Genomic DNA, 26296 nt, shown 5'->3' with positions numbered 1-26296 from the left:
GAAGCTCCCATCAAGCTGCCGTCCCGACCATGGAATGAACACGTTGTATTTCATTTTACTCCTTTTCTCCCCGGACTTCAGGGAAGTGACGCCCGCGTGCGCTCCAGCACCGCCTTCTCCTGCACCGGGTCGGGTCCCCTCGCCCGTCCTGGCGAGCTTCGCAGCCGTGGGTTCTAGAGCGTCGGCGGCTCCAGGCAGCGCTAGGTAACCGGCCAGGAGGTGAGGGCCGCAGTGCGGAACCGGCTTCCTCCTGGCGCGGCGGGCAGGACAGACCACCAGTGGGACCCACGCCGCAGCTCCAGTGCAATTCCGGGGGTGCAGTCTAGGGGTGCAATCCAGGGGTGCAATTCCAGGGGTGCTTGGGTGAATGTGGCCACACACCTGGCACACAGCAGATCTTCGGGAACCATCAGCCACGGGAGGAATGAGCACGGGGCCAGAGGTGGGGGAGGTCATCCTTGATTTGAGGGGCTGGGTATCACTGCAGTGGTAACTCCCATCTTCTCCCCACAGTCTCCCTTTTTATTGTTTCAAGCAGGAGTGCAGATTCCCGGTTCCTTGCCCCGAAAGCAGCCAGAGAAGCCACCTGCGGGAGCCGCTGCATGACGCTGCCCGGTGACCAGGGGGCCCAGAGCCGAAGGCGCAGCAGGGAGACACAGGCGGGGCGGCGGGGCTGGGCCTCAGGCCTTGCGGCTCGGGGGGCCCCAGACTTCAGGGCAGGCGGCCTTGGCTGATGCCACCGCCGGAGGCACCAGGACACGGCCATGGAATGAAGTTTTCGGGCCGTGGGGGCTCCGAGCACAAGGAAGGCCTTTGCAAACGTTGGGTGGGGTTTCTTTTTCCCTTAATTATGCTCACTCCACGCCCTCTCCGCTTGCCACCTGTGCCCCTTCCCTGGACAAGCACCCACCACCCTGAGGTCGGCTTGCCTTCACACGAGGGCCAGTTGGGGTTTTCCCATCTGAAGGTTTTCTTCCAAAGGCTGGTCCCACGCAAGCTCCAAGGCTGAGGACCCGAGGGGGTGTCCAGGCTGCAGAAAAAGGGGGGAGCCTGCTTCGTGTCTGCCCTCTCTGCACCTGCCAGAGATCAGAGATACACTCGGGGGGCGGGGGAGAGACATGGGCACTCGCTGAGGTGTGTCCCCGATGCTCTGCAGCGCTCCAGAGCATTCCTGCTGGGCCCTGTCGCAGGGCCAGCTCCCCTCTGGCCAGCCTAAGCATCCCTGACCCTCGCAAGCCAGAGCAGCATGACTAGCTCGCTCCAGCCCCCTCCCCTTCGACAGTCCAAGGTGTCAGGGACTCAGCACACAGATCCGTGGCCGCCTGGTGAAGTGCGTGGTCACAGGGCAAGCAGCAGAGCAGTACCAAAGAGCGCAAGGAGCAGAGACGTGTCTTAAGCATGCTGATGTCATATGCTGGAGTGTCATATTGAAGATGGATGTGATTTAAAAAAATAATAATAATGGAAAGAAAGATCAAAAGTTTACTCAGTAGCCCATGGGTGTAAGGTGTTAGGGTTTACTGGATTTGGGGGCACACGCTGGACTACCTCTGCTGTGTCCGTTAGATATTGCAGTGACCTTAAAAATAAATTCATGGAAGGACATGAAGGAAACCCGATTATTAGGGAATGCCCAACTGTGATCATTCCTGGACAAGCAGGAACCAAAGCAGAAATTTCTAGGAAAGAACAAAGAACACTTCACAGCAAAATGTAAGGGACAAGAAAGCTACACTTAGAGGGAAATTTATAGATTTAAATACCTCTTTCTTAAAATAATAAGCCAAATGTTTGTCGAAAGAAATTAGAAAAACTATAATTCTTCTAAACATTTGCCAGAAGAGCAAATAAAGATAAAAAGCTTAAAATATGAAAACACAAGGTGAGAAGTGTGGTTGAATGTATCAGCAAGTCTAAAACTTGGTTCTTTGAAAGAGTAAATTACCTAAATTTTGTGAGGCTGATTCAAGCGGGGGAAAGGAGAGGAAAATACACGAAATGAGAAATAAAGAGAACCACGGGTACAAAGGGTAGTAAATAGATGATATATAATTAATATAGTTATATATGCGTGTGTGTGTGTGTGTGTGTGTGTGTATTACCCTATGGTAACACACTTGAGTGCCTAGAGAAAACGGTAATTTCCTAGAAAAATTATCAACTAAACATAAGAAGTGGAATATCTGCGCAGAGCAATCACCACTGCAGATAGTAAAAAGTTGATCAAAGCTCTACCGTCATTAACAAAGATCTATCGTTAACGAAACTCAGATGTTGCACATCTGAGTTTTATCTAATTTTTGAAAAGCAAGTAATGTCAACGCTTAGTTATTCTGGGCCATATAAAAATATGGGAAGCTCCCCAATTCTTTTTATAAAGGCAGAATGACATTGATACTGAGCACTGATAAGATAGAAAAACAAAACCACCCTCCAGGTCAATCCCGTTTGATCACGTTGTATTACTTCCTATGTACCTTGCGGGATTCAGTTTGCTAGTATTTAACTTGGAAGGTTTGCATTTGTAATCCCAGGGGACACAAGTTGACGCTAAAGGACTTCTTCCTTCTTCTTGTTCTGCTGGGAGGAACGATCTTCGCCGAGGGAAGCCCATGGGAATGGGTTTTGATGACCCCTCACCTAGAAATAAGAGCAGAAAGCAGGAACGCAACTTGGATTCCAGTCGCCATCGCAACAAGAAGACGGGAACCGTGGACCTTGAGCCAAAAAGTGTAAGAACCACATAAAAAAACGATCATCTTAAAAACTCGCTGTCCCCGAGGGCCTGCTCCGGCTCCGCCTCTCCGTACACTTGCGTGGAAGCCCTAACAAGGGCCGGAGGCTTGTCTTCAGGGGCAGCAGCACAAGGCGGGAGCTGAAAGGACATCAGCCCCGCCCCCGCCGCCGTGTCCAGGCCCAGGGAGACCAGAAGGGCAAGGATGAGTCACCGTTGCTCCCACGAGTTGAGCAGAGGAGTTGAGCAGAGATGTGGAGGAAAGAGAGCAACTGGGGTCACAGACTGTTTGAGGAGCGACCCTGGGTTGTAAGGGAAAAGGTCTATTCAGTTGGCAGGAAGTTTCGAGAAGCCTCCCTGCCCCCTCCCATGATTAGCTCCTCTCCCGGACGGACGGTGGACCCATCTTCCCCATCTTTTCCCCACCTTTCCCTCTCCATTCACTCCCTTGCCCCCTCGAAGTCTGACTCTTGCCTCCCCTCTCCAAGAAACCCCTTCAAAGTCCTAATTATAAATTCACGAGGTGCTTCTAGTCCCTCGTGTTTCATTTCTTTGCTGCGTCCCCTGCAACCGAGGTTTCTAACCACTCGCCCTGGGCCACTTCACTTGCTCCAGCCTCCGGGCTCTGGAAACGTTCACTTAAGCTCCCTGCGATCCGGAGTCCCAGCGCAGGTCACGATCTCTCTGGGACTTTGGTTTTCTCCTCTGTTGAATCAAATAATTATAGTAGATAATCGCTACATGCTCCTCCAGCACGAATTTACCGTTCCGAGCCTTCCTTGGGCCTTCTCGGTTGGCACCAAGCCCTCTCCTCTGACTGTGCATGAAGTTTTATTCGCGCCTGTCAGGAATTGCATCAACTTGCTGGACAAGTCATTTGAGCATCACCGCAGGTCAGGGTTTCCGTTAGGGGAAGAAGCAAAGAGGCCAACGAGGCAGACACAGTCACTGCCCCCAAGAGTCGCGCTGCGGGCGTGGATGTAGGTAGGTCCGCCTCTTCCAGGGTAGTTTCCTCAGAGCAGGATCCAGCCGCATCTCCCCTCCGGGGCTTTGCACAGATGCAGCGTAAAGGGAAAACTTGCCTGAAGCAGGAGAAGCTCCTGTGCACCTAACGTCACCTGCCCACTTATGTGGCTCTTGGAGGAGGGACGGCAGCCAGCAGGGCGTGCAGCGGGGGAGGAGGTGCGCTGGTGGCGCCTTCCCCACCCACTGCCTGCCTTACCGCTCAGGCTCACGGGGAACCTTGCAGGAATCTAAAGACAATGGGAAACAAACTGTCAAGGACAGTCCTTTGTTTGAGCACCGGGCCGAGGTCTCAAATAGAGGAGCCTTTCATTTCAGATAGAGGACCCGACGTTAGTTTTCTTCTTTTGCTTAAGTAAAGCCGGGTGTGCAGCAGGTGTGAATCGCAGGCTTCCGAAGGCCGTCAGGACACTGGCCATCTGGGTTCGGGTCACGAAAGAACTCCACGAACACTTACATGTAAGCATCAGGGATACGAAAACTTATTATTTTTTTTTTTAAAAAAAGACACCCCTATGAGAAAACATTTTAAGAACGGCAATGCTGAAGAGTGGCGAGGTCTCCCACGGGCTGCTGGGTCTGCAGGTTCTCATCGAATTTTTCTTCTCGCCACAAATTCCCATCAAGCAAAACCAAGCTGTAGGACTGAGTTCTATTCAATGGGTAGAGCCTCTGACCTGGAACAGCCCGTCATGGCACCATGCTGTTTCCTCCATGACTCCTGTTATCCTTTGTGGAAGCTGTTCCTGGGTATTTGGTCTATAAGAACCAACAGTTCAGGGCTGAAAAAATGGTACTTTTAAGCCAAAGACAGTCCACTTTCCAAGTCACCAGCTGGAGGTGTCCTAAGGGCCCGCTGGGAGGACTTCCATGAGCAAAGCAAACCACCGTGGGGCCTTCAGAGGATCTGGGTCCTCGGTAAATTAAATGTAAACCCACAGGTGTATTTGGGACACCAACACTTTTAGGGTTGGGAGACACAGGAAGACACGCTGGTTGCTGCAATACACAAAAGTTTATTTTTGATTTTTTTTTTCTTTTCTGAAGGCAAAATATAATAGAACCAAACATCAATGAATTTTGTACAACAAAAACAGCTTTTAATATGGAACAGACAGTCCATGAACAATTTAAAATCTCGGAATGGCTTCCCTTTTTCAAAGTCATGCTTTCTTGCGGTCCACGAGGAGTTGGCACGAAGAGATGGTGGCAGCCCACTGGGCGAGGCGCGTGAAAGGGCGGGCGGGCTTCCCTAGATCCGCGTCAGCTGGTGCCACAGGCTGGATGGGAGGATGCTTTCCACTTTCTCCATGACAAAGTTCAAGGGGGCAAACAAAGTGCTGAGGAACTGCAAGGAGACCAGAAGGGCACAGAGTCAGGACAGACGCCGTTCAAGACGGTAAACGGACCTCTCCATCCTGTGCGTGCACCTGCACCCCACGCCTCGGCGCCGTGCAAGTCTCAAAGGGCACAGTTTTATATTTCTGCCACAGGAAACCCAGGTTGATGGCCACACCTGCCCTCCAGCCCCCACCCCCGGCCGCGACATGGAGGGGAGAAGCCCCTCTGCTCCTGACAGCCGGCCCGCCAGGCCCAGGCCGTCCGATCCCATGCAGGTGACTCAGGCAGTGGGGTGACAAGTAGGCAGAGGAGCTACAAGACAGTACAACCCCGACCACCTGCCGCCTCGCTGGGTACACAACTCACTTTAGGGGAGAGGGTTTTGGGAAGTCGGGTTATAGGGCTGTGAACTGCCGGGGTCCCCTGGGTGCCCGTGCTGGTCTCTGAACTTCCCGCTCCGTGGAGTGGGCCGCGGGACCGGGGGTGGGGGCAGCCCACTGGCCGGTCCGGGGATGCCAGGGCCTCACCGAAGCGCCACCCTGAGATCTCTAGGATCTCTTTCATCTGGTTTCTAAACTCCTTTCTGCTTTTCGTGTGGAGAATAATGCTAACCGGGCCTGTTCAGGGAAGCCAAGTGCCCGCCTGAGGCTCACTTCCCCTAACCCCAAATTTGTTCTGATCATGTTCTGTGAAGGCTCAGCTTCACCCCACAGGCCGGCCAGCCTCTGGGAGAAGAGGCCCCCCAGCAGAGCTCTGCACGACGGGGGGGCGGGTCGCTCGGGTGCTCTCCTCGATCCCTGTGTGTTCAGAACCTTATTATCCGGGATCCCTGGGTGGCGCAGCGGTTTAGCGCCTGTCTTTGGCCCAGGGCACGATCCTGGAGACCCGGGATCGAATCCCACGTCAGGCTCCCGGTGCATGGAGCCTTCTTCTCCCTCTGCCTGTGTCTCTGCCTCTCTCTCTCTCTCTCTCTGTGACTATCATAAATAAATAAATAAATAAATAAATGAATGAATGAATGAATAAATAAATAAATAAATAAATAAATAAAATTAAAAAAAAAAAAGAACCTTATTATCCCGCCAGGGCTCGATACCTGGGTCCTACCCTGCAGAGTCGTCTGTCCTAGACCCTTGTTCCCGGCAAAACGCTGTCTCCACCGCCAAGGATTTCCCACAGACGTACAGTGTGGCACAGAAACACGCACGCAGAGCGGGGCATGGTTCTGGGGTCGAGGTAGGAGGGTCTTTAATGAAGTTGAAACAGGCCCCTGCACCGCCCCTATGTTCTACAGATTCGAGATCTTCAAGGCAATGGGAGGCAGAGTCTCCGAAATTCACCCGACCTCAGAATCTTGCCTTCTTTGTTGTTTTTAAGAACCAGTAGAATCCTAACCGGGAAGGTGTGTGACACGTTACAGCTGGACCCGTAAGTGCAGCTTGACCGTTAGGGTCAAGGAAACTCAAGATTTGGGGATCCTTCCCCATGGTGTGTCTTTTACATCAATTAAATATATTTAGTCTATAAGGCGGCCAAGTGCTGGATGAGCTCTCCACAAAGGAGACCAGGGCAAAACTCCCAGTGCCAGGAGGCCCAAAGCCCAGGGCCAAGGGAAGGGACAGGCAGCCACTAAGCCCCCCCACCCACGAGGTCCTGCTACCGCACAGACAGACGGCCACAGGATGGAAGACAGAAGCCCAAAGAGAGCACCGGGAGGGTTCACAGAAGGGAGAGGATCCATTCTGCTGGAAGGAGCGGGAAAGGCTTAGAGTCAGGCAAGCGCAGCAGCCGCAGTGGACGGCTGGGATGTCACCCGGCACAGGTGGGAAAGGACGGTCGGGAGAGAGACCCGGCTGAGGCCCGGCTGAGGACCCGGCTGAGGCCCGGCTGAGGCCCGGCTGAGACCCGGCTGAGGCCTGGCTGAGGCCCGGCTGAGACCCGGCTGAGACCCGCTGAGGCCCGGCTGAGACCCGCTGAGGCCTGGCTGAGACCCCACTGAGGCCCGGCTGAGGCCCGGCTGAGACCCCACTGAGACCTGGCTGAGACCCCACTGAGACCTGCTGAGGCCCGGGCCACCAGAGCACGCGGGGAGGGCGCCCAAGCCGCGCTGCCTCTGCAGCTAAACGGGCACCGCGTCAGCACGGAGCAAACGCGGACGGCCCTTTGGTCACCTTCTGGAACCGTCCGTCGCTGTGGGCACAGAACCCGCGGGGAGGCTCACCGTGCGGCCCAGGAACCAAGACTCCCTGCCCGAGCTGCTAGGACGGCGTCCGTAAAACCCTAGTTCCGAGATGTTGTTTGTAACCAGAGGCCACCAAGCCCGTGGCCAGCGTGTACTAGCGCTAGGAAGGGGCTGGGCGCCAGGTAGCGGTCAGGCGGCCACCCCACGGGATGCCGGGGGCCCGCAGCGCGTGGTGCTGGGGTGGGGCCACCATGGCCTGAAGACCTGAGCCAGCGCAGTCAGAGCCGCGGCAGCTGGGGGCGGCGGGCGCAAGCAGTGCTCACGGGCTGGGCCCGGGCCGGGGGGTGTCAGGCAGCCTCAGCCCGGGCGGCCCACAGGGCCTGCTGCCTTGGTTTGGGGCCTCAGCCCACTTGCATCACAAGGCACAGTGAGGCCTCCGGAATTCAAGAGGGACGTGTGGGGCCCGTGTCGGCCACTGCGCCCCTTCCCACGCTGCGCCATGCAGCACCCCCGCCTCCTCCGTGAGGCCCGCACGACGAGGGGGCCCCGACACCCCCACACCCTCGGTTCACGGCTCCCCCTCCAGTCCGGGTGCTCCTCCAGAGAGCAGGGAAAGGATCCCCAGGGCCCCTTCCTAAAGATGCTAACTCTCCGGCGGCTGCCTTCCTCCTCATCCTCATCCGTCCCCGCGGGAGGCAGGCAGTGCGGCGACGGGGGGTCTGGGGCTGCTGAGCCCGCCCACTTGGGGGCCACACGGAGGCTGGCGGCTTCCATCGGGAGCCACGGAGGGGGCGTCTGCGGGACAGGCCCTGCTCGCACCTCCTGCACGTAGGGACATCAGTGAGTACGGGTTTGGCCGGCGACTCCGCCGAGGCACAGAGGAACAGCGGTTCCGCCTACGCACTCGGGACACCACGGCCTAGAAGTCGGATGAGCAACAGCAGGCAGCCCCGGAACGGCCCATCCGGCTCAAGGTCCAAAACTGCCGTCCGGAGGCCAGATACGTGGTCCGAACCGCGCACGACTCCATCAGCGTCTTACGGTGACAAACGGCAACTGGACTAACCACAGGAGCGTGAGCCTGACGCTTCAATCTCCTGCTCCTCCTTTTCCCGAAACCCCATCGGGCAGAGGCAGCTCAGGACTCCCCGCGTCCGCTGGCGTCCGCTGGCGTCCCGAGTGCGGCCGCTTATCTCCAGAAGCGCCAGGTGCCCCGCTGCGACCAGACAATTGACATTTCTCTGTAATCAACGTCAGACTTCAAAGGGGCCGGGGCCGTAAGTGAGGCCGGGAGTCGGGGGCCGGGGGCGAAGGAGGGGGTGCGAGGAGGAAAGCCAGAGCCCTTCAGAGCCCGCGGGGTCACGACGCTGACCTTCCACCTTCTGTGACGGGCTGGGCCGGGACGAGGACTTATTTCCCTGAGCGACCTTATCTCACTCTAGGACGCCTCGGCCTTAAGTCCTCGAGGAAGATTAGATTCGGGGGGCGGGGGGGGCAGCTGAAGCCGCTCATCTGACTGCCACCCAGGGGCTCGCGCCTTGCTGTGTGCGGCTGAACACGCGGGCCAGCTCCCAAGCTCCGAGCAGCCCGGAGGGGCGGTGCCATCTCCCTGCACCTCCTAAAGTCACCATCCCAGGGCGGGATCCCAGGCGAGGCGAGTCCTTTCACAGCTGCAAGTGGCCGCAGGGCGGCCTGGGGGGCGGCCGCAGTGACCTGCCGCCTGGGGGAGGGTGCGGTGGGGAGGGGAGGGCCTGGCCCCCGCAGACCATCCACCTTCCTTCCCCACGAAGGCTCTCCAGGCATTCTGGAAGCTGTGAAACCTTCGGGAAGGGCAAGACGAGCGTGGCCTTCCAGACAGAGCTTTAAGGGCACACGACGGCACCGCATCTGGAGACCGCGAGCGGCCGACCGACCCCCACAGCCCGCAGGGTCCAAGCCACGGGGCCGTAAGGCAAAGTGACGTTTCATCTGATCATCTGATCTGGACTCAAAACCGAGGCCTTGGAAACATGGAAGGATCCTAATGAACACATCGCCCTGAAATTCTGGAGTCTTTTCGAGAGAAGACCCAGGCGACCTCCACTTACCCCTCCCCCAAGCCCCCCGCCTTGGAGCCCTTTCAGGCGGCTCGTCACCCCGCTCGGCCGGGTGGTCTTGCCCGGCTGCACACCTGGATCGCCTGGGAGGCGTCTGAAAACTCACGTGCCCCCGCCGCACCCCAGGCCCCCGAGGTCAGCACCCCCAGCGGGAGGCACTCGTCAGCCTCCCCGATGCTTCCAGGTGCAACCAGGGCAAAACCCCTGATGCCTAGAAAGCTTTCGCCTCAACAGCTCACCCCGGACGGGCAAGTGGCTGTTAAAAAGTTCAGCTGGCCCCAGGCCGGTGTTCTTAGAAGCAAACGTAGCCCTCAACCCCCATCCGTCCTCAGAACCTGCTGGAATCCTTGTTGAAAACACGGATTGCGGGGCGGCCAACACCCAAGGTTCTGACTTTCTGGGGGTGGAGCCAAACGGATCCATGTGCCCTCGGGTCCGTCCTGACCCGAAACTCCCGCCAAGTGCTCTCTGCTTGTCAGACGAGGAACACTGGGACAGTGACACACTCGGACAGAGAAGACTTGAAAACTTTAAGAGAAGAACATTTAAAGGAGGAAGAGTAACGGCCTAGCGATGTAAGTATATTCATTTCACATTTTACTAAGTTGAACTCTAGTCAGAATTTTGGCGACGATTCTTACTCAGAGGTTGGCTTGGGGGGATGACGATGAATAGCAAAGGCCCACAGACTGGGGGGCATCCAACCAGGGGACTCCTGGGGGCCGGGATCACAGGCCGAACGGGAGACTTCAGGAAATTTGAGATGTTCTACCAAGGGTCGGTAGGGCTTAGGGGGGGCCCATGAAGGTCTTAGCTGCCTAAGAACGTGCAAGACGGAGGAGGCCCGCTGAGAACGTGCTGGAGGGCAGAAGAGGAACAACAGGTGCACATCGGAGGGAGGCAGATCTGATCGCAGAAAGACGCCTTCCGAGCGATCCAACCACGCAACGGGCTTTGGTGTTAAGTAGGGGAGTCCCCATCACTCAGAGCAATCAAGAAGAGTCTATGTGACCTGCGTGACATTACTGCCGAAGGCAGTTTGGTTAAGGTCCCTCTGAACTCTAACTCCAAGATTATAACTGCAAAAACAAGAGGAGAGGGCAGCCCTGATGGCCCAGCGGGTTGGCGCCGCCTTCAGCCCAGGGTGCGATCCTGGAGACCCGGGATCTAGTCCCACGTCAGGCTCCCTGCATGGAGCCTGCTTCTCCCTCTGCCTCTCTCACTCTGTGTGTCTCTCGTGAATAAATGAATAAAATCTTTAAAAAAAAAAAAAAAACAAGAGGAGAAATGCTAAACTGTATCTGATTCTTCACATTGGCTCTTTCTGCAGAAACCACTACCGTTTATTTATTTGACAATCATTTATTGAAAACCTACTAAGTGCAAGGCACTCTGCAAAGCTTTGGGGATACAGAGACGAGGAAGACACGGTCCTGCTCTCAAGGAGCTCACATTCTAAAGGGGAACAGACACGTTTCCGATAGTTATAGTACAGGAAATGTGATGATATGGGTATTCATGGGATACTGTGGGATCTCAGAGGAGAGACCTCGAACTCAGCTTAGGAGAAACCCGGAAAGAAAGCTGAGTGAGAAAGAACGAAGAGGAGTTAGTCGAGCAGACGAGCCGGGGTGGTGACGGGGAAGGGCATTCCATGCAGAGCAAACGGCACGTGCAAAGGCACCGGGGTGCCCAAGAGTCTGGGCATCTGGGAGTGGTGAGTAATTCACTGTGGCCCAAGAGCGGTGTCTGTGCAAGAGCTGGGAGAGATGAGGCTCAAGAGGCAAGCAAAGACCAGATCAGAAGGGGCCTCGTGGCTACAGAGCTGAGGCTTTATCCCCCAGTCAGCGGGGAACCTCGGGAGAAACTCAGGCAGGGAAGTGGCAGGCTCAGACCTGCAGTCTGGAAAGCCCGTCCTTGTGTCAGTGCGGAAGGATGACTGCAGGGGCGGAAACCGGAGGCAGGGAGACCAGTGAAGACTCCTGCGGAGGAGTCCAAGCAAGAAACCACCAAGACCTACACTAGGGGGGAGCCGCTGAGGGCCTGGAGCTCTTAGGCCACCAAAGTGGAGGCCGAGGCAGGCAGGATGGGGGCGGGGACAGGGGCTTGAGGGCTGCTGTGTCTCTGGCTCCAGTAACCGGGCGGGGCGGGGTGGGGAGGGGCAGGAGTACGTTCAGTTTTGGAAATGTGGAGATTGAGGTGCCGGTGGCAATTCCAGGTCATCTTCAAGGTGCATGAAAATACTCTGGCAATTCCAGTCCCTGAGCTCTGCCGAGCAGAACATGTCAATCATCTGGAAAGGGATTAAATGGGGCCAGCCCCGTTAGAAGCGGTCCCTCCGGACTCCGCTCGCCTGCAGATCAGAAGGGAGGTCCAGGGACGCCCCCGATGCTGGGAGCTCGGCCGCGGCGCAATCAGGCCACGCATCCTCCGCCCGCGCAGCCTAAGGCTCCTTGGCTGTTGGCGTAGCCTCCTCATCAAGGCTCCTCTCCCAGCCCTCCTGCGGGCCTTACCCGATGCCGCTCCCTACGCGCCCTGCCGGTGCCCCTCAACTGCCAGCCCGCGCGTCCCCTCGGTTCGTGCCCCGAGGAGGCCGAAAGTTTAGGCCCATAAGACGGTGTTTACTTAGATCATCTTTGGAAATGTGAGTCTCACGGTCATTGGAGGAAGAGCCACCGCACGTCAGGGTCAGAGACGGTGCCATTCGGGTAGGGCGACGCCGAACACGCTCCCTTAGGTTCTCGGTGGCTGGGCCGCCCTTCTTGGGCTAACCCTTCCCCGCGACGCGCGGTTTTGAAACGTGGGAGCTGTCTCGGGAAACGCGGCAGGCGCTAAGAGGCCCCGGGCGCCCTCCCCGGCCTGCCCTCCCTGGCCCTGTCCTGCCCTGCCCTGCCCGGCCTGCCCTTCCTGGCCCTGTCCTGCCCTGCCCTGCCCGGCCTGCCCCCAGCTGGGGGGGCTCCGCTCACAAGGCGCAAACCAGGCAGCGAGCAGAGCATCAGCACAGCACGTCCGTTCCCACACGACACTCGGTCCCCGGACGCTGTTCCCCTAGGCCCCCCACCGCCCCCCACCCCACCGCCTCATCCCCGGGGCTCCCTCACCCCGACTGGCCTCATCCCTTGGGCCTCCCCCCTCCCTCCTCGCTGCCTCATCCCTCGGGCTCCCCCGCCTCAGCCTCCCCCCTTCCCTCCCCCCCACCTCATCCCTCAGGCCTCTCCCCCCTGCTGGCCTCTCCCCCCTGCCGGCCTCCCCCCACCTCATCCCTCGGGCCTCCCCCGCCTCAGTCTCTCCCCTTCCCTCCCCCCCACCTCATCCCTCAGGCCTCTCCCCCCTGCCAGCCTCCCCCCACCTCCCCCACCACCTCATCCCTCGGGCCTCCCCCGCCTCAGCCTCCCCCCTTCCCTGCCTCCCCACTGGCCTCGTCCCTCGGGCCTCTCCCCTGCCAGCCTCCCCCCTCACCTCGTCTCTCGGGCTCCCCCCCCCGCCCCCGCGGCGAGTACTCACGGCTTTTGCGAAGACCCCCATGAGCTCCGGGAACTGGTGCGTCAGGAGGGCCAGCATGGCTGTGAAGGAGCACAACCCGGCAGTAAAGAGGATGAAGAAGGGGAGCTCCTTCTTCGGGTAAACTGAGACTTCGTGGAAAGCTGCGGGGAAGATAGAGAGGGCCACGTGAGTGCCAGGGAAGCACCCGGGGGGGGGGGGCCTCCTGGAGCCAAGGGTGCAGGCAGGTGCAGGCAGGTGCAGCCCAGGGCCAGCCAGCACCCAGCACCCAGCACCCAGCCCGGTGCACAGGCCGCAGGCTGACCGAGGACACAGTACCCGTGGGCCGGCGACACCGTCCCTGCCCAGGGCCCAGCAGCACCGCTCTCACGTTACGAAATACATGTTCCTTGGACAAAACCCGGAAAATCCAGAAATAAATATACTGGGGGTCAAAACCCCTTTCCCTAGACTTGGCGCTTCCAGTAACTTCATAGCGGTGTCAGGAGGCTGTGTCGGTGCGTCGTGAGCGGTGCCCTGGGGACTTGGGGACCTGGCGCCCTGGGGACCTGGTGCACCGGCCGCTCCGCCCGCACGGCCCCAGCGGACTCCCCGCCAAGCTCCGGCGAGCACCCCACAGACACACGTGGGCCTCCGAGCTCCTTTCACGACTTTACAGTTTCAACGGTTGGGTCTGGGGGACCCGGAAAGCAGGTGGCAGCGGCTGGACTCCCTGCTCCGGGCCCAGGGCGGCCTGCACGCTGGGTGCTGGTGGGGGGCGGGGGGGCAAGGGCGAGGGCCCGGGCGCTGGGGACTCGCCGCCCCCGGCAGGCGCACTGCTCCAGCCGAGAGGCCCCAAGTGCCCGCTTTCTTCAGGAAACCCACCCCCCAAAGGCCCCTCCTCCAGGGCTCAGCTCCCACAACTTACAGCCCGGGTGGGGGGGGCAGGGCCTGCGTGCACCCCTGGGGGGGCGATGGCAGGGGACAGGGACAAGCCCTGTGCACCCCTGGGGGGGCGATGGCAGGGGACAGGGACGGGCCCGCGTGCACCCCTGGGGGGGCGACGGCAGGGGACGGGGACAACCCATTTGACCCTGTCCTACCAGCGAAGCTGTTCCCGCGGACGCGAACCAGACTCAAGCATTTTAAAACTGCTTTCCAGAGCCGGCCTTCCCTGCGGGGGGGGGGGGGGGGGGGGCACCGTATGGAGCTCTCCTGCGGGGGGGGGGGGGGGGGGGGGGCAGGGAGGTGGCACCGCCAACCTGCGGGCCTTCCACTGAGGGAGGCAGCGGGAGTCGGGCCGGAGAGCCTGGCCGCCACCATGGGAGCGTGTGGTAATGGCTCTCCCACGGGCTCGGCAAGACGGCGGGGGTACCCCAAAACCCCATCACTGGGGTTCGGGGCCGGGGCTCCCTCCTGCTGCCTCACACACACCCCGACTCTCTGCGGGCCCTCACCAGATGCTCCCGGGACCCCCGCCAGCCCAGGGCCTGCATCAGCACAGGGGACACGGCTGCACCCCCACCCCGGTGACCGTCCTCGGGCGATGCCGCCGGCGGCTGGTGCTGTCCCCCACCCCGACTCGCACGGCGGCCTCTGAAAGCGAGGCTCCCTCTACAAGCTCCAGTCGGGGAGGCTGCATCGGAGCAGCCGGACAGCTCGGCACCACACTGCACCTGCCCCCTGACACCCACCCTGAACCCGGGGTGTCTGTGCTCATGCCAGCCCCCCACACCCACCCCGAACCCGGGCTCTCTGTGCTCATGCCAGCCCCCCACACCCACCCCGAACCCAGGCTCTCTGTGCTCAGGCCAGCCCCCCACACCCACCCTGAACCCGGGGTGTCTATGCTCAGGCCAGCCCCCCACACCCACCCTGAACCCGGGGTGTCTATGCTCAGGCCAGCCCCCCACACCCACCCTGAACCCGGGCTCTCTGTGCTCAGGCCAACCCGCACATGACGCCTCATCTACACTGCAGGGCCCGGAGGTCTTTCCCTTTGATGAACCTGGACAGCCTTGAGGGCAGGATGCCAGACCCGCTCCCATAACTCACTTTAACGCATATGCCATCAAATGGGGACAGGGGTTGGGAGAAGAGTCATGAAAATCAAGGAAGGCTACGGGCATTTATCACCCCCCCCCCCCGCTGCGGCGCCCCACCCTCACTGGCCCCAGAGGAGGACGGAAGGAGCACTTACAGGGAAGCAGCTCTCGATCTGCTGTTTCTGTACAGATGGGGTAAGGGTAAAACAGATGCCCCTTTTCCAAGGGATAAGGGATCATCCGAAAAGCTGAAAACAAGAGACAGTATGTTAGAGGTTCGATATTTGTCTCCCAACTTCTCAGTTTCAAAGAGAGGTTTTTGAGCATTTTTATTTATTTTTTATCTTTTTTTTTTTGAGCATTTTTATAATGATAAACAGTTCTACAAGGAACTCCCAGGAAGGATGCAGCAGTCACCCAAAGCCCGAGCTCCACGCCAGAGGAGCTGTCAGAGGTGCAGTATGATGTGTGACTCACACTTAATCTCACACTGTATGTTCTGGGCAAACCTCACAGCACTGGGTGGGTTGGGGTGCAGAGGAGCAGGGAAGACATCGCTTCGGTGCCCGGGATTTCCTCATCTATAAAGTATCATTAAAATGTCAAGAGCACTGACTCAATCTAGCTCAACTGATGCTAATAACACAAACGTGGATTGAAGCTTCCCCAAGAAGCACAGGTGGAGGGACTTGTGGAAGCTCATTACAGATGTACAAATACGAAAGTCATTCTACTACGTCTATTTAAAAAAAACAAAAAACAAAAAAACAAAAAAAAAACAGGTCCAGGTGGATGAGAATTCCAACCAAGATGCACAAAAACAAAAATCTAAAATCCCGCATGACTTGGGAGCTATTTCTCAACTCGGTTGGAAACTTTTCAACCTTCAGTATCATGGGGGGGGAGGGATCGGGAGAGATGGATTATCTGTGTTTTGATGATGTCAGGCCACCTAAGTTCTGCTTTTGTGGCTTCAGATAACATTAGGTCTCTCGCTGAATTATGGCTTTCCAATCAATCCGTCCCTTTTCCATTATCACGGGTGTTACCCTCCCTGTTACGATGTCATCAGCATGTTAGTCTCACTGTTGCTAGGAACGCAGGGCTCACGGAGTAATGCTTCTCCGGCAGATGTCCCGTAGCTATAGCGCGCTGCACGTATAAAATATAAGAACTACGCCCTACGTGGGCGATGCCAGATAACAATCCTTGCCCTCGTGTGTGTCAACGACGGGGGGGGGGGGGGGGGGCACCACAGCAGTCTTGCTGGCCTTAAATGCTATCGCTCAAGGAATCCTTGCCACATCCTCGGCGGCCTGGTTACCTAGGCCTTCCCGAAATGCCATCGGTGTGCGCTATTTATCTTCTGCGTACTCGTTTCAAACAGGAATCAGAGACAAAGAATGTTCTCCCTCCCAAGAAATGACAAGGTTCCATTGTAACCGGCATCCGTGCACATATGGTATTTATTCTGGTGTCTGAATATTATTTAAAAGTAAAAACATTATGTATGTGAGTCCAGCATTTGGAATGCAGTCAATCCGCACCACAGTGGTATCACTGCGAGGTTACAGCACGTTGCCACGGAGAATATAAATCACCACAAACGTGGGATTAGAGCAGAGCCAGTTTGCTGGCAGTTGGCTGAGGCAAAAATGTTATCAATTTTCCTCTTGTAACAGAAACCTCTTAAACAGAGATTAAAACATTAAAAACACCCCGGACTTTAACTCTTCTTAAAATGAAAGGCTCACCCCTGGTTCAATCAGACTTTTCTTTCGTGCAAACAAAGATGACTTTTGCCCGCGACCGACCGTGGGAGCGCCAGCACGGGCCGTTCTCTGCACAGGTTGCTAACGCACAGAGATCACGCCAAGGAACCAGTATCTCTCAAGAGGTTTTTGCAAGACAAGGGGGAGGAAATATTACAGAACCACAACAACAACAAGACCCTTTTAGCGCCTTTATGGAAGACACCGAACATCTCTTCTGGGAAGTAGCGTCCTTAAATTTAAACTGCGATATGCCACGGTTTTTTTTATTTATTTATTTATTTATTTATTTATTTATTTATTTATTATTTATTTATATTTATTTTAAAGATTTACTTATTCATGATAGAGAGAGAGGCAGAGACACAGGCAGAGGGAGAAGCAGGCTCCATGCCGGGAGCCCGACATGGGACTCGATCCCGGGACTCCGGGATCACGCCCCGGGCCAAAGGCAGGCGCCAAACCGCTGAGCCACCCAGGGATTCCCCCAATACGGCCCGGTTTTAAATACCGTTTCCCATAAACGAAGGCTGCTATGAAAGCATCCCCCAAAATGTGGGAAAACCCACCTGGAGGGTTTGTTGTTTTTGTTTTAAACCCAGGTTCTCTACGTGCAACAGGGCTGCTGTAATTGAGAATCCGTTCAGGTTCACGTGATAGAAGTAAACCCTCAGTTTTCAAAGTGGCTATAAATTTGAATGCTAAATTTTATTCAAAATTGAAGTCAGTTTGTACTTCGGGGAGCAATTTTTTTAAATGAAATATAGGAGTGCAAGAGCTTGGGTATGTTCAACCATAGAAATCAAATGGTTGGTTGGTGTCTTTTCACTCAGATGCCAAATCTTTCCTGCTGCAGTATTTGGCACGCATACAGAATTCCATGCATTGAGTTAGTCTTTTTCTTCTAATCAGTTCTGGTCTTTCTGGAGAGGGTGGAGACAGTGATTATACACAACTTTAAACACACACACACACACAGTCTTCCCGCACTGTCCTCCCCCGGCCCCCCATGGCAACCTCCAGGACTGCAGAGATGCTCAGGGTGCTCTTAAAAATCTCTTTCTCATGTCAGTTGTCATTTACATCGAGTTCGTAAAATAAGATTAAGCTTTTTGGCATCGCCAAACAAAAGCAAATACGATTTCTGTTTGCAATTCTATCCTTTACCCACCCTGCTGTGCAGGGTCCAGCGGACTGTGAGATAAGCAGCGGAGGTCTGGCGAGAGCAGGAAGAGGCACTGCAGAAATCCTGCCAGCTCCACCTCCCGCCTCCTGAGCCCTCTCGCTGAAAAGCCATCAAACTGCCCCACAAGAACCTTGTGGCTTTAGCCGCACGTCCAGGAATTGTGCAAGTGCAAGTAGCGACACACTGATTTGACGGTGCAAATAAGAGTGGAAAAAAGGGTGCTGTTTCATCGATTTTATCTATTCCGTGAAGGACCACAGAGCTCTTCTTAAAGACCTTGGTCTGGAAAAACATACGGTTCAGGGGGAACTGAAAATGTATGTGTATTTGGTTAAAAAAAACCAAAGAGCTGGGCCGCTCCAAGTGAACGCACGGCGCCCGAACGGCACGTCTGCGTTGGCCTCCCCTGCCTTCTGCTGGGCCACTGCGGAAGAGGCACAGCAAACTGGCGGCCCACTACTGAAGTCGGGCGTCACTGCCCGACCAGACACGTGCTCTAGGCCCCACACCTGTCAGTGCTGCATCACCGGCGACCCTGGGCTAACCCTGGAGGAAAGGTCACAAGCATCCGAGAGGGGACAGAAGGGTGGGTACGGGAACAAACAAGTCCCCAGTTTCCCTGATGATTTTTTTTAGTTTATTTTTTTAAGGTTTTTTTTTTTTTTTAATTTTTATTTATTCATTCATGAGAGACACAGAGACAGAGAGAGGCAGAGACACAGGCAGAGGGAGAAGCAGGCTCCATGCAGGGAGCCCGACGTGGGACTCGATCCCGGGTCTCCAGGATCACGCCCTGGGCCGAAGGGACGTGCTCAACTGCTGCGCCCCGCAGGCGTCCGTCCCCGATGATTTCTAAGGGCCTCTCGTCCTACCCACTACACGGCCAGGGAGAGGATATCTGACATTGTGTCCATGGTGCCTTTTCAAAGAGGATCTCAGAGGCCGGGAGACACAGATCCCTCAGGACAGCAGCGAGGGAGCCTGAGTGCCAGCCCCACCTGGTCAAAACGCAGGTGCGCTCCTCACGCAGCAGGGGTAGAAAAGGGGGCCACGCGCCGTCTGCGGTGAGGGAGCTCAGTGCCTCCGTGCGGCTCCTATCGAATGGACGAGCGGTGGGGTGACAGCTAAGAACGGGCTGAACTTGACCCAGCTGAAAACGATACGACTGGCTGGGTCATAGTCTGCGTCCAGTCTCTTTGGCTGTGAGGATGAGAATGCGACAGGCCCGAGACAGGGGCTGTGTGTGGCTCAAAGTCAGCCTTCCCTTTATATACCCTTCCTACCAAACCCAAAGTTCCTACTTTCCCGATCAGGTCATACTCTTGCTTGTAAGTAAAAAAGGCTGCTTTGCTTATGAACAACTGGAAGTACAAACAACAGAACAGAAAATTATCATCGAAATACAAATTTTACATTTTCTTTTTTTTTTTTTCCAAAATTTTACATTTTCATCTTTGAGCGTAAAGTAGGTAACCGGCCATACAGGCCATTCGTCCTTCGTGAGGCATTTAGGCACAAAGATAAAAAGTTCTAAAGCCAAGAGCCTGGGGACTGATCCGCATCCTTTCACTACCTGGCTCTGTCGTCCTGGGAAAATCACTTTCCCTTGGGTTCAATGATGCGCCATTCCAATTCCACAGAGAAATTCCAGAGTTTTATAGCAGGTTCACTAATGTGTTGGCGACCCTCCACACTCTAACTCTGGTCCTACCTCCGTGATGGTACTGCCTGTACGCACACTACGGGTTACGTAGACGTGTGTGTTTACGTGCCCATGAGTACACAGGGAGAGGGAGAAGCAGGCTCCATGCAGGGTGCGTGCATGGAGGTGCGTGCGTGTGTGTGCATGGAGGTGCATGCGTGTGTGTGCATGGAGGTGCGTGTGTGTGTGTGCATGGAGGTGCATGCGTGTGTGTGCATGGAGGTGCGTGTGTGTGTGCATGGAGGTGCGTGCGTGTGCATGGAGGTGCGTGCGTGTGCGTGCATGGAGGTGCATGTGTGTGTGCATGGAGGTGCGTGCGTGTGTGTGCATGGAGGTGCGTGCATGTGTGCATGGAGGTGCGTGCGTGTGTGCATGGAGGTGCGTGCGTGTGTGCATGGAGGTGTGTGCGTGTGCGTGCATGGAGGTTCATGTGTGCGTGCATGGAGGTGCATGTGTGTGTGCATGGAGGTGCATGCGTGTGTGCATGGAGGTGCATGTGTGTGTGCGCATGGAGGTGCGTGTGTGTGCATGCAGGTGCGTGCGTGTGTGTGCACACACATCAGTGTTTCTCTCCAAGCATTTCAGAGTCCTAGTCGCCCCGGCATCTCCGACACAAGGCTTGGCACAAAGGAGGGACTCCATACATGCTCACTGACTGAAGGGATACGTGAATGAATACAACAACCAGGAAGAGACAGGGTTTTCCTTTTAAAAAGTCAGGTGGATCCAAATCATGGCCAGTCACCAAGGGGGAATAAGTGAAAGGGACAAGCTGGGTCCACCGGGTCGTCGGTGGGGAGGCTCTGTGCCGTACCTGGAGACTGGCCATTACTGGAAGTTAGCTACGACCAGTGCTTTCTCCCAAATCACAAAATTTAGCACTAGATCTATCGGGTGAGGAGCGGGGTAATCACTCTTTAGCAGTCCAAAAGGTGCCAGCCTTTTGGAAGAAAGGTTTGGTTAGAGGAAATGCCCCAAGGACCACAGCTTACATTACAGCAAGTCGCATTTACCATCAGGTTCAAAGAGAATAAATTAGAATCAGAATTTCATCCTATGCCTCAACAATGGGCCATTTTCTCTTCTCAAAGGAAATACTCTGCTTTAGTCCCCCTAAAAAACACCACCTTCAAATCTTATACATTATTTAGTGAATTCTTTTTGGGGGGGAAAAAAGTCTCCAAAAAGAAAATAAAGAGTCTTACTTGGTCAAGGGGAAAACGAAAACTGGAAACAAAGAAAGGCTAAGTGATTTACCCCATGGCATACTTGTCTTCTGATATATAGAACCAGAAAATTAAATCTTAAAGGTCACAGTTGCGGTCAGCAGACTCTCCTGCTTTATAAAATAAATACCGCCAAAGTGAGCCTTGAAAAGATCGAGGCAGGAGGGAGATGGGGCCACATCAGCATTTAACATAGGTAAAACAGAAGATGTGCCATTTAAAATAGAGCCTCACAAGGCGCGACACTGCTGTAAATAGGCCCAGTTCACATGAGATTCCTCCTTTATATAAGGTTTGTATATTCAACTCATGTTTGCAGCAATGTGTGTGTTTGTGTGCGTGAGGATAACCAGAACCTACACTGTTTAAAATAAGCATAATTCAGATAAGGTGGCAGCTGTACGATGGACTAAGAAATGTATTTTTAAATCTTGTAAATTAAAACTTGTCCCCTTTCTTGATTATCTTGACTTTGAGGAACATATTGTGTAATTTCAGGGGCCGGGACAGTGATGAATCAAACATCTTAGAAACCTTTGAAATGCTGATGTATTTGTGGTTGAGGACTCAGTTTTTTTTTTCTTAACCACCATATGTTTCAAACCCAAACAATCTCTGCCATGCATCAGCTGGACTTTGGGGTTTTATCAAAAATGTGAGTTATTTCAGCCTGATTGGTGGGAAACTCACTTAATTCCACAAGATGACTAACGCTCTGACATAATAAACTCATTAAAAAGCAAAGAAAAACATATCTCCATCCCCTCTCCTAAACCAACACTTCTGACAGAAGAATTTTTTTTTTTAATCTCCAAAAGGTCAACTAAAAGAATATTCATTTTTTAACATGGGAACTGGTGAAATTAGGTACTGTGACATTCCTCCCCTGAATTTCCTTTCTAATGAAAAGGGGGAAGTTGGAAAGGAGTTGGGGGATGGCCTTAAATTTCAGAATGAACAAAAAAAGACGTAAAGGACAAAACCTAAAGGATGGGGCTGGCGATGTCAAAAGGCGCCACCACGCGGTGCGCTGGGGGAAGCGCAGCCTCCTGTGCTCGGGCGCAGGCCGTCTGGGGGACCTCTGCAGGGAGAGGGCACCTGTCACCTCCAAGGCTGGCCGGGCACGACTGCCCGCGGGAAGCCCAACAACCCGGGGTGGGCCAGGGGCATTCAGCAGCAGCAGGGCGTCACGGTTTCCAAAACCTGGGTAAGTTACGTCAACACCAGTGTAAGGAGCCACATCAGAATCGTGATCTAAGTCTTCTGATTGAAAACCCAAATGCTGATGATGCCTCAGTGTGACTTCAGCCGGACACAGATCTAGAAGCGACGTCCAAAGATCGCCTGTGACGGTTTGAGGTCAAAGGGTATTTCTTCTAAATTGCATGAGAGATTCGTAAGCTTTGTTTTTTAAAAGGACAACTTTGTACTACTCTCATCATTTTTACAAATGTGCGTATATACGTACATTCGCACACATATCTGTGCCTGTAGTAAAAAACCTATGCTTGCTGAGAAAATTTGAAAAATACACACATGAGGGGGAAAACGAAAATCTCTTAAAATCCACCTAAAGATGTCTTTATTTCCTCTTTCCTTTGTTTATATGCAGATTTTTAATGAAATTGGGCTCATTCTATAGTTAAATGTGTAAGTCAGTATTCAACTACAGAAATAGAGTTTTATATAGAAAGATGAACTTTCTCAACACTAGAAGGGGAGTGAGTGTACCCGAGCCGCGAGCAGCAGGGTTACTGAAGGCTTCCAGGCAAGGGTTTCAGAGGTGCTGCTCCTCTGGTGCTTGCTCCCTCCAGGAAAGGTCCAAATAGCTGGCAGGACGGAAAGCGAACGTGGGTTTACCCCTGGCTCTGCCCACAGGTGCTGCGAGACCCTCAGGGACGCTGTTCCTCTCCTCAAGGAGGCGGCCACCGGCCTCCTGTCTGACTTAGAACGTCCTCGGGAAGAGTCCGTGACAGGACGGCCATGCAAACCCTCAAACCCTGGGCAGCTCACCCCCTTACCCGCATGCTCCCCGAGGTGCATGGTGCTCCCCAAGGCGGTAGGCTCCTACCAAGCGCCCACCGTGCTCGTCTAGAATTGGGGGTATAGCTCTCCCTTTCCGAAAACGGAACGGCAGTGTGACTCCCTGGAATGGTTTCTATTTATCTGTAAGGATCCAACGCAGAATTTCCCCCTCCTGGAGGCCCCCGACTGCCTTGCTACCCTGGTTTATGTCTAAAAATGCACCTCAAAAAAAATAATAAAAAAATAAAAATGCACCTCCTCTCTTCATTCCAGTAGTGTTCCGCCCATCGGACCTGAGGTAATTAATTACATTCCCCCAACACCGCCACCCTCGAGATTTTGGAGCTCGCTACATCACTCCGTGTTTGTCCGAATCCCATTGTCCTTCCCAGTTGCCCCATTGTTACCTGATTATATGGGTAACTAATTCCCAAACAAAATTTCTAGTTACTCCTCATTGGGATTTTTTTTTTTTTTTTTTTTTGCTATGGTTATGCCATTCCTAAGGCCATGTCTCTGTCACTTCTGGGCTCCCTGTTTCGATCCTTCCCATATAACTGTACCTTTCTTATCAATCAGTCCCAACTGGTAAGCTTCTTCTGCTGGGTTTCCAAAATGCTAGCCTATAAGTAAGGCTTTATTTGGTAAGCCAAACTATCCATTTAGTTTTTTTCCACAACTAACCCTGGGTGAGGCCGCTCATGTCCAATCTTGCTGAGCTTTTTTGAGCTCTCTGTCGTGTTTAAATAAAAATTCCTTTTGTCTCTTTTGGGTAGAACTCCTTAGGTGCAACAATAAGCCCAAGGCAGCGGGGTGCACACACGCCCACACATGCCCCAGCACAAGGTGCCCTCACCCAGGCCAGGCCACCTGGAGTAGCTTATTACACCTAACAGAGTCGGGGTGGAAGCATCAACCGAGTTGACATCCCTCAAGTTGTAAATAGTAAATTATCTAAGTCAGCTCACTAGAGATTCTCTAAAAAAATGTTTTTAAAACTAAACAAACAAACAAAAACAACTTTCAATCAGCTTGACTCCCTTTCTCTATCAACTTACTTTTACCCCATTCCATTGGCCTGACCGCGCCCCCACCCCCCCCTTCCTGCATCAATTTGGATTCCTTTCCTGGGTTTGGGAAGGGCAGGAAGAGGGAAGAGCAGGAGATTATCAAAATGCAAATGGAAGCAACAAAGATAAACAGAGTAAAGGGGATTAAAAAAGACATTCCTGTGTGAGGCCGATCAGAGTACGAGTAAACTAAGAAAAAATGATCAGAAGACTAGCGCTTGTTTTGTTTCCCTATGAGAGGGGGCAAAAACCCCCCACACTGCATGTTGTACTCGTTTTGCTTAACTAATAACAGCGTGTCAACGCACATATTGTCTAATAATCTGTACTCTTGGGTCTTTTCCCTCAATTTACATTCTTCCAAACAGCCCCACCCCTCAGCACCGTGTCCTTGTTCGTGACGCAGTCCTAGTTCTTCAAGGCTGGGTTCAAACCTCCTATGACCCATAAGGTTATCCCTGACTGCTCCACCCCACTGACCTCTCCCTTCTGAAAAATCACCAAGCAGCTGCTGCTTGCTGGTTACTCCTCCCAACTAGATGAGATGCTTCCCCAGGACAGGAAGCAGGTCCCACCCGCAATTAAAGTCTCTTCCCCTGGGACCGGCTCGGACTGATAGGACTGATGGGTCTCTAGGTGCATCGGACAGACATTATCCACTAATACACGAACGCTACACCTGCCACTGAACACGAGGGTCCTGTGGCCACGGCTCTTGTTGTGAAGCGTAACTGCTACTCATTTGTTTGGCCAAGGACCTAGGTCCGGTGGAGGCTAACTGTGGTTCTTTAGCTAATCCACCTGGAGAGGCCATCCAGGAGTGGTAGTCAGAGCCCAGCACAAGGCGAAAACCCATGTCAACGATTCCCACGATGCTGAGCTGTCCAGGGCTGCAAAGAGGGTTTTCCGGCCATAGAGTGCTCCTCTGCCGGAACACAGAATCATCCCGCCCACTGTATAAACTTGCTTTTTCTTTTTCCAGGTACAGAATGGCATCATCTCAGTAACACCCACCACCACTGGGGAACTGAAGAGTCTCAGTAATTAACCATCAAGGCTCAGTGATGGCACATTGCAGAGAAGAGCAGCTATACATATGCAAATCGTCATTATTCATCATGAACACTCAGGATAGAAACACTTTTAGCATCTTTTCGCGCTCTTAAAAAAAAAAAAACATTTCAAAGAAAGAAAATTACTTACTGCCTTCCCACGTACAATGCAAAAGATTCAAAGCCCCTTCCACCCTCTTCCAGTGTGCCAGATGAAAGAACGCATATGCTATCGCTTCACTGTCCCCTCGCTTCAGGATATGTTCTGGGGGTAGGATTAAGCTTTTCATTTCTAGTAGGTACTGAAATAAAAAAGGCAGGAGACAGATGCATTAAAACACAGTAATTTGGAATTCAATATTGAGAACAGAGGCTGATTTCCCTAAAGCCACCGCTCATAAGCATTTCTTCAAACCTGCAACCTTGTTGGTACATTTGAAGGCAACTGCTAAAACACCCAGTGACCCGAGGTTTGCTACCAGTTAGCCTTGCGCTAGAGTCCTACCGGCCAGACCAGGGGCTTTCAGGGTAAGATACTCTAATCAACGAGACATATCTAGACCCAACAGCAAAAAGAAAAATTTAGAAGACATAATAAGCTGGTATCATTTCGTAACCAGAAATGAAAATACATAAAAATGGACACATGAAGGTTAAGAAGTCCTATGACTAAACCAACTATACCAGAGAGACCTGGGACTCACTAGTACTGCCCATTATTTTTTTTCTATCCAGATTTACCAAGGAGAGGGACTTGGTCCTGTGAAAAGAGCCACCCCTTGCTGTTCGGACGCTGGAGGGAAGAGACGTGAGCACATGAAGACCCCATGGAGAGGAGCAGGACAGACCCCAAACTATACTGTTCTTTTAGATCCTCTCCCCAAAGACTGAAGAGTCCTCAGCTTAGGCCTCTTCATTCCTATCATCTACGAAGGAGGTGGGAGCACAGGGCCAGAATGGGTTCGCTGGCGTTTACTACAGAACAGAGAGGGAAGGAAATTCGGGGTGGGATTCTATATTTGCAAACGTTACCTTCTTTTGGCTGGCTGGCTTCTCCCCGGGCCTCGCTCCTCACCCACTCACACATACGCCCACCACCAGCCACCCCACCACATCCATCCAAGCACCTCCGTGGAGATGGAGATTAGAGACGATGGAGGCATGTGTTTAGCTAAAATGGGACAAACACAGCAGAAGGAAGCACCATGGGAAGAGATGTTCACAAATTTTAAAGTCCGAAACAACTGCCTGAGGATTTATCTGTCCGTGGAATTTATGAAAGAGGGGGACGAATGGAAGAATCCGGATACACAGAACGGAGACCACGACACACCTCTCAGTGTTGGGTTATCATCGCACTGT

The 26296-nt window shown here is 54.0% G+C and overlaps 1 protein-coding gene across 38 annotated transcripts in view; it reads right to left on the bottom strand.

The window, feature by feature from the left end:
- Positions 1-4753: 4753 nt before the first annotated feature.
- Positions 4754-26296, bottom strand: part of ST7 (suppression of tumorigenicity 7) — a 241776-nt gene continuing 220233 nt past the window's right edge. For 13 of the 38 annotated variants that reach the window (XR_012002765.1, XR_012002766.1, XM_072764878.1 and 10 more), the window contains 4 exons: positions 25086-25236; positions 15057-15149; positions 12881-13020; positions 4754-5105 (listed from right to left, as the gene is read on the bottom strand). Coding sequence is in view for 36 of the 38 variants with exons in the window: in XM_072764878.1 (XP_072620979.1) it covers positions 5010-5105; positions 12881-13020; positions 15057-15149; positions 25086-25236 (480 nt within the window). In the remaining 2 variants the exon portion in view is untranslated. Of the gene's footprint in view, positions 5106-10718; positions 11670-12880; positions 13021-15056; positions 15150-25085; positions 25237-26296 lie in introns of those variants that run through there. The other 25 variants (XM_072764884.1, XM_072764856.1, XM_072764861.1 and 22 more) reach the window with 5 other exon arrangements.

Source organism: Vulpes vulpes, chromosome 7 (assembly GCF_048418805.1).
Source record: "Vulpes vulpes isolate BD-2025 chromosome 7, VulVul3, whole genome shotgun sequence".
Lineage (NCBI taxonomy): Eukaryota > Metazoa > Chordata > Mammalia > Carnivora > Canidae > Vulpes > Vulpes vulpes.
Note: the sequence above shows the minus strand (reverse complement) of the source record. Positions and strands in the feature narration are given on the sequence as shown.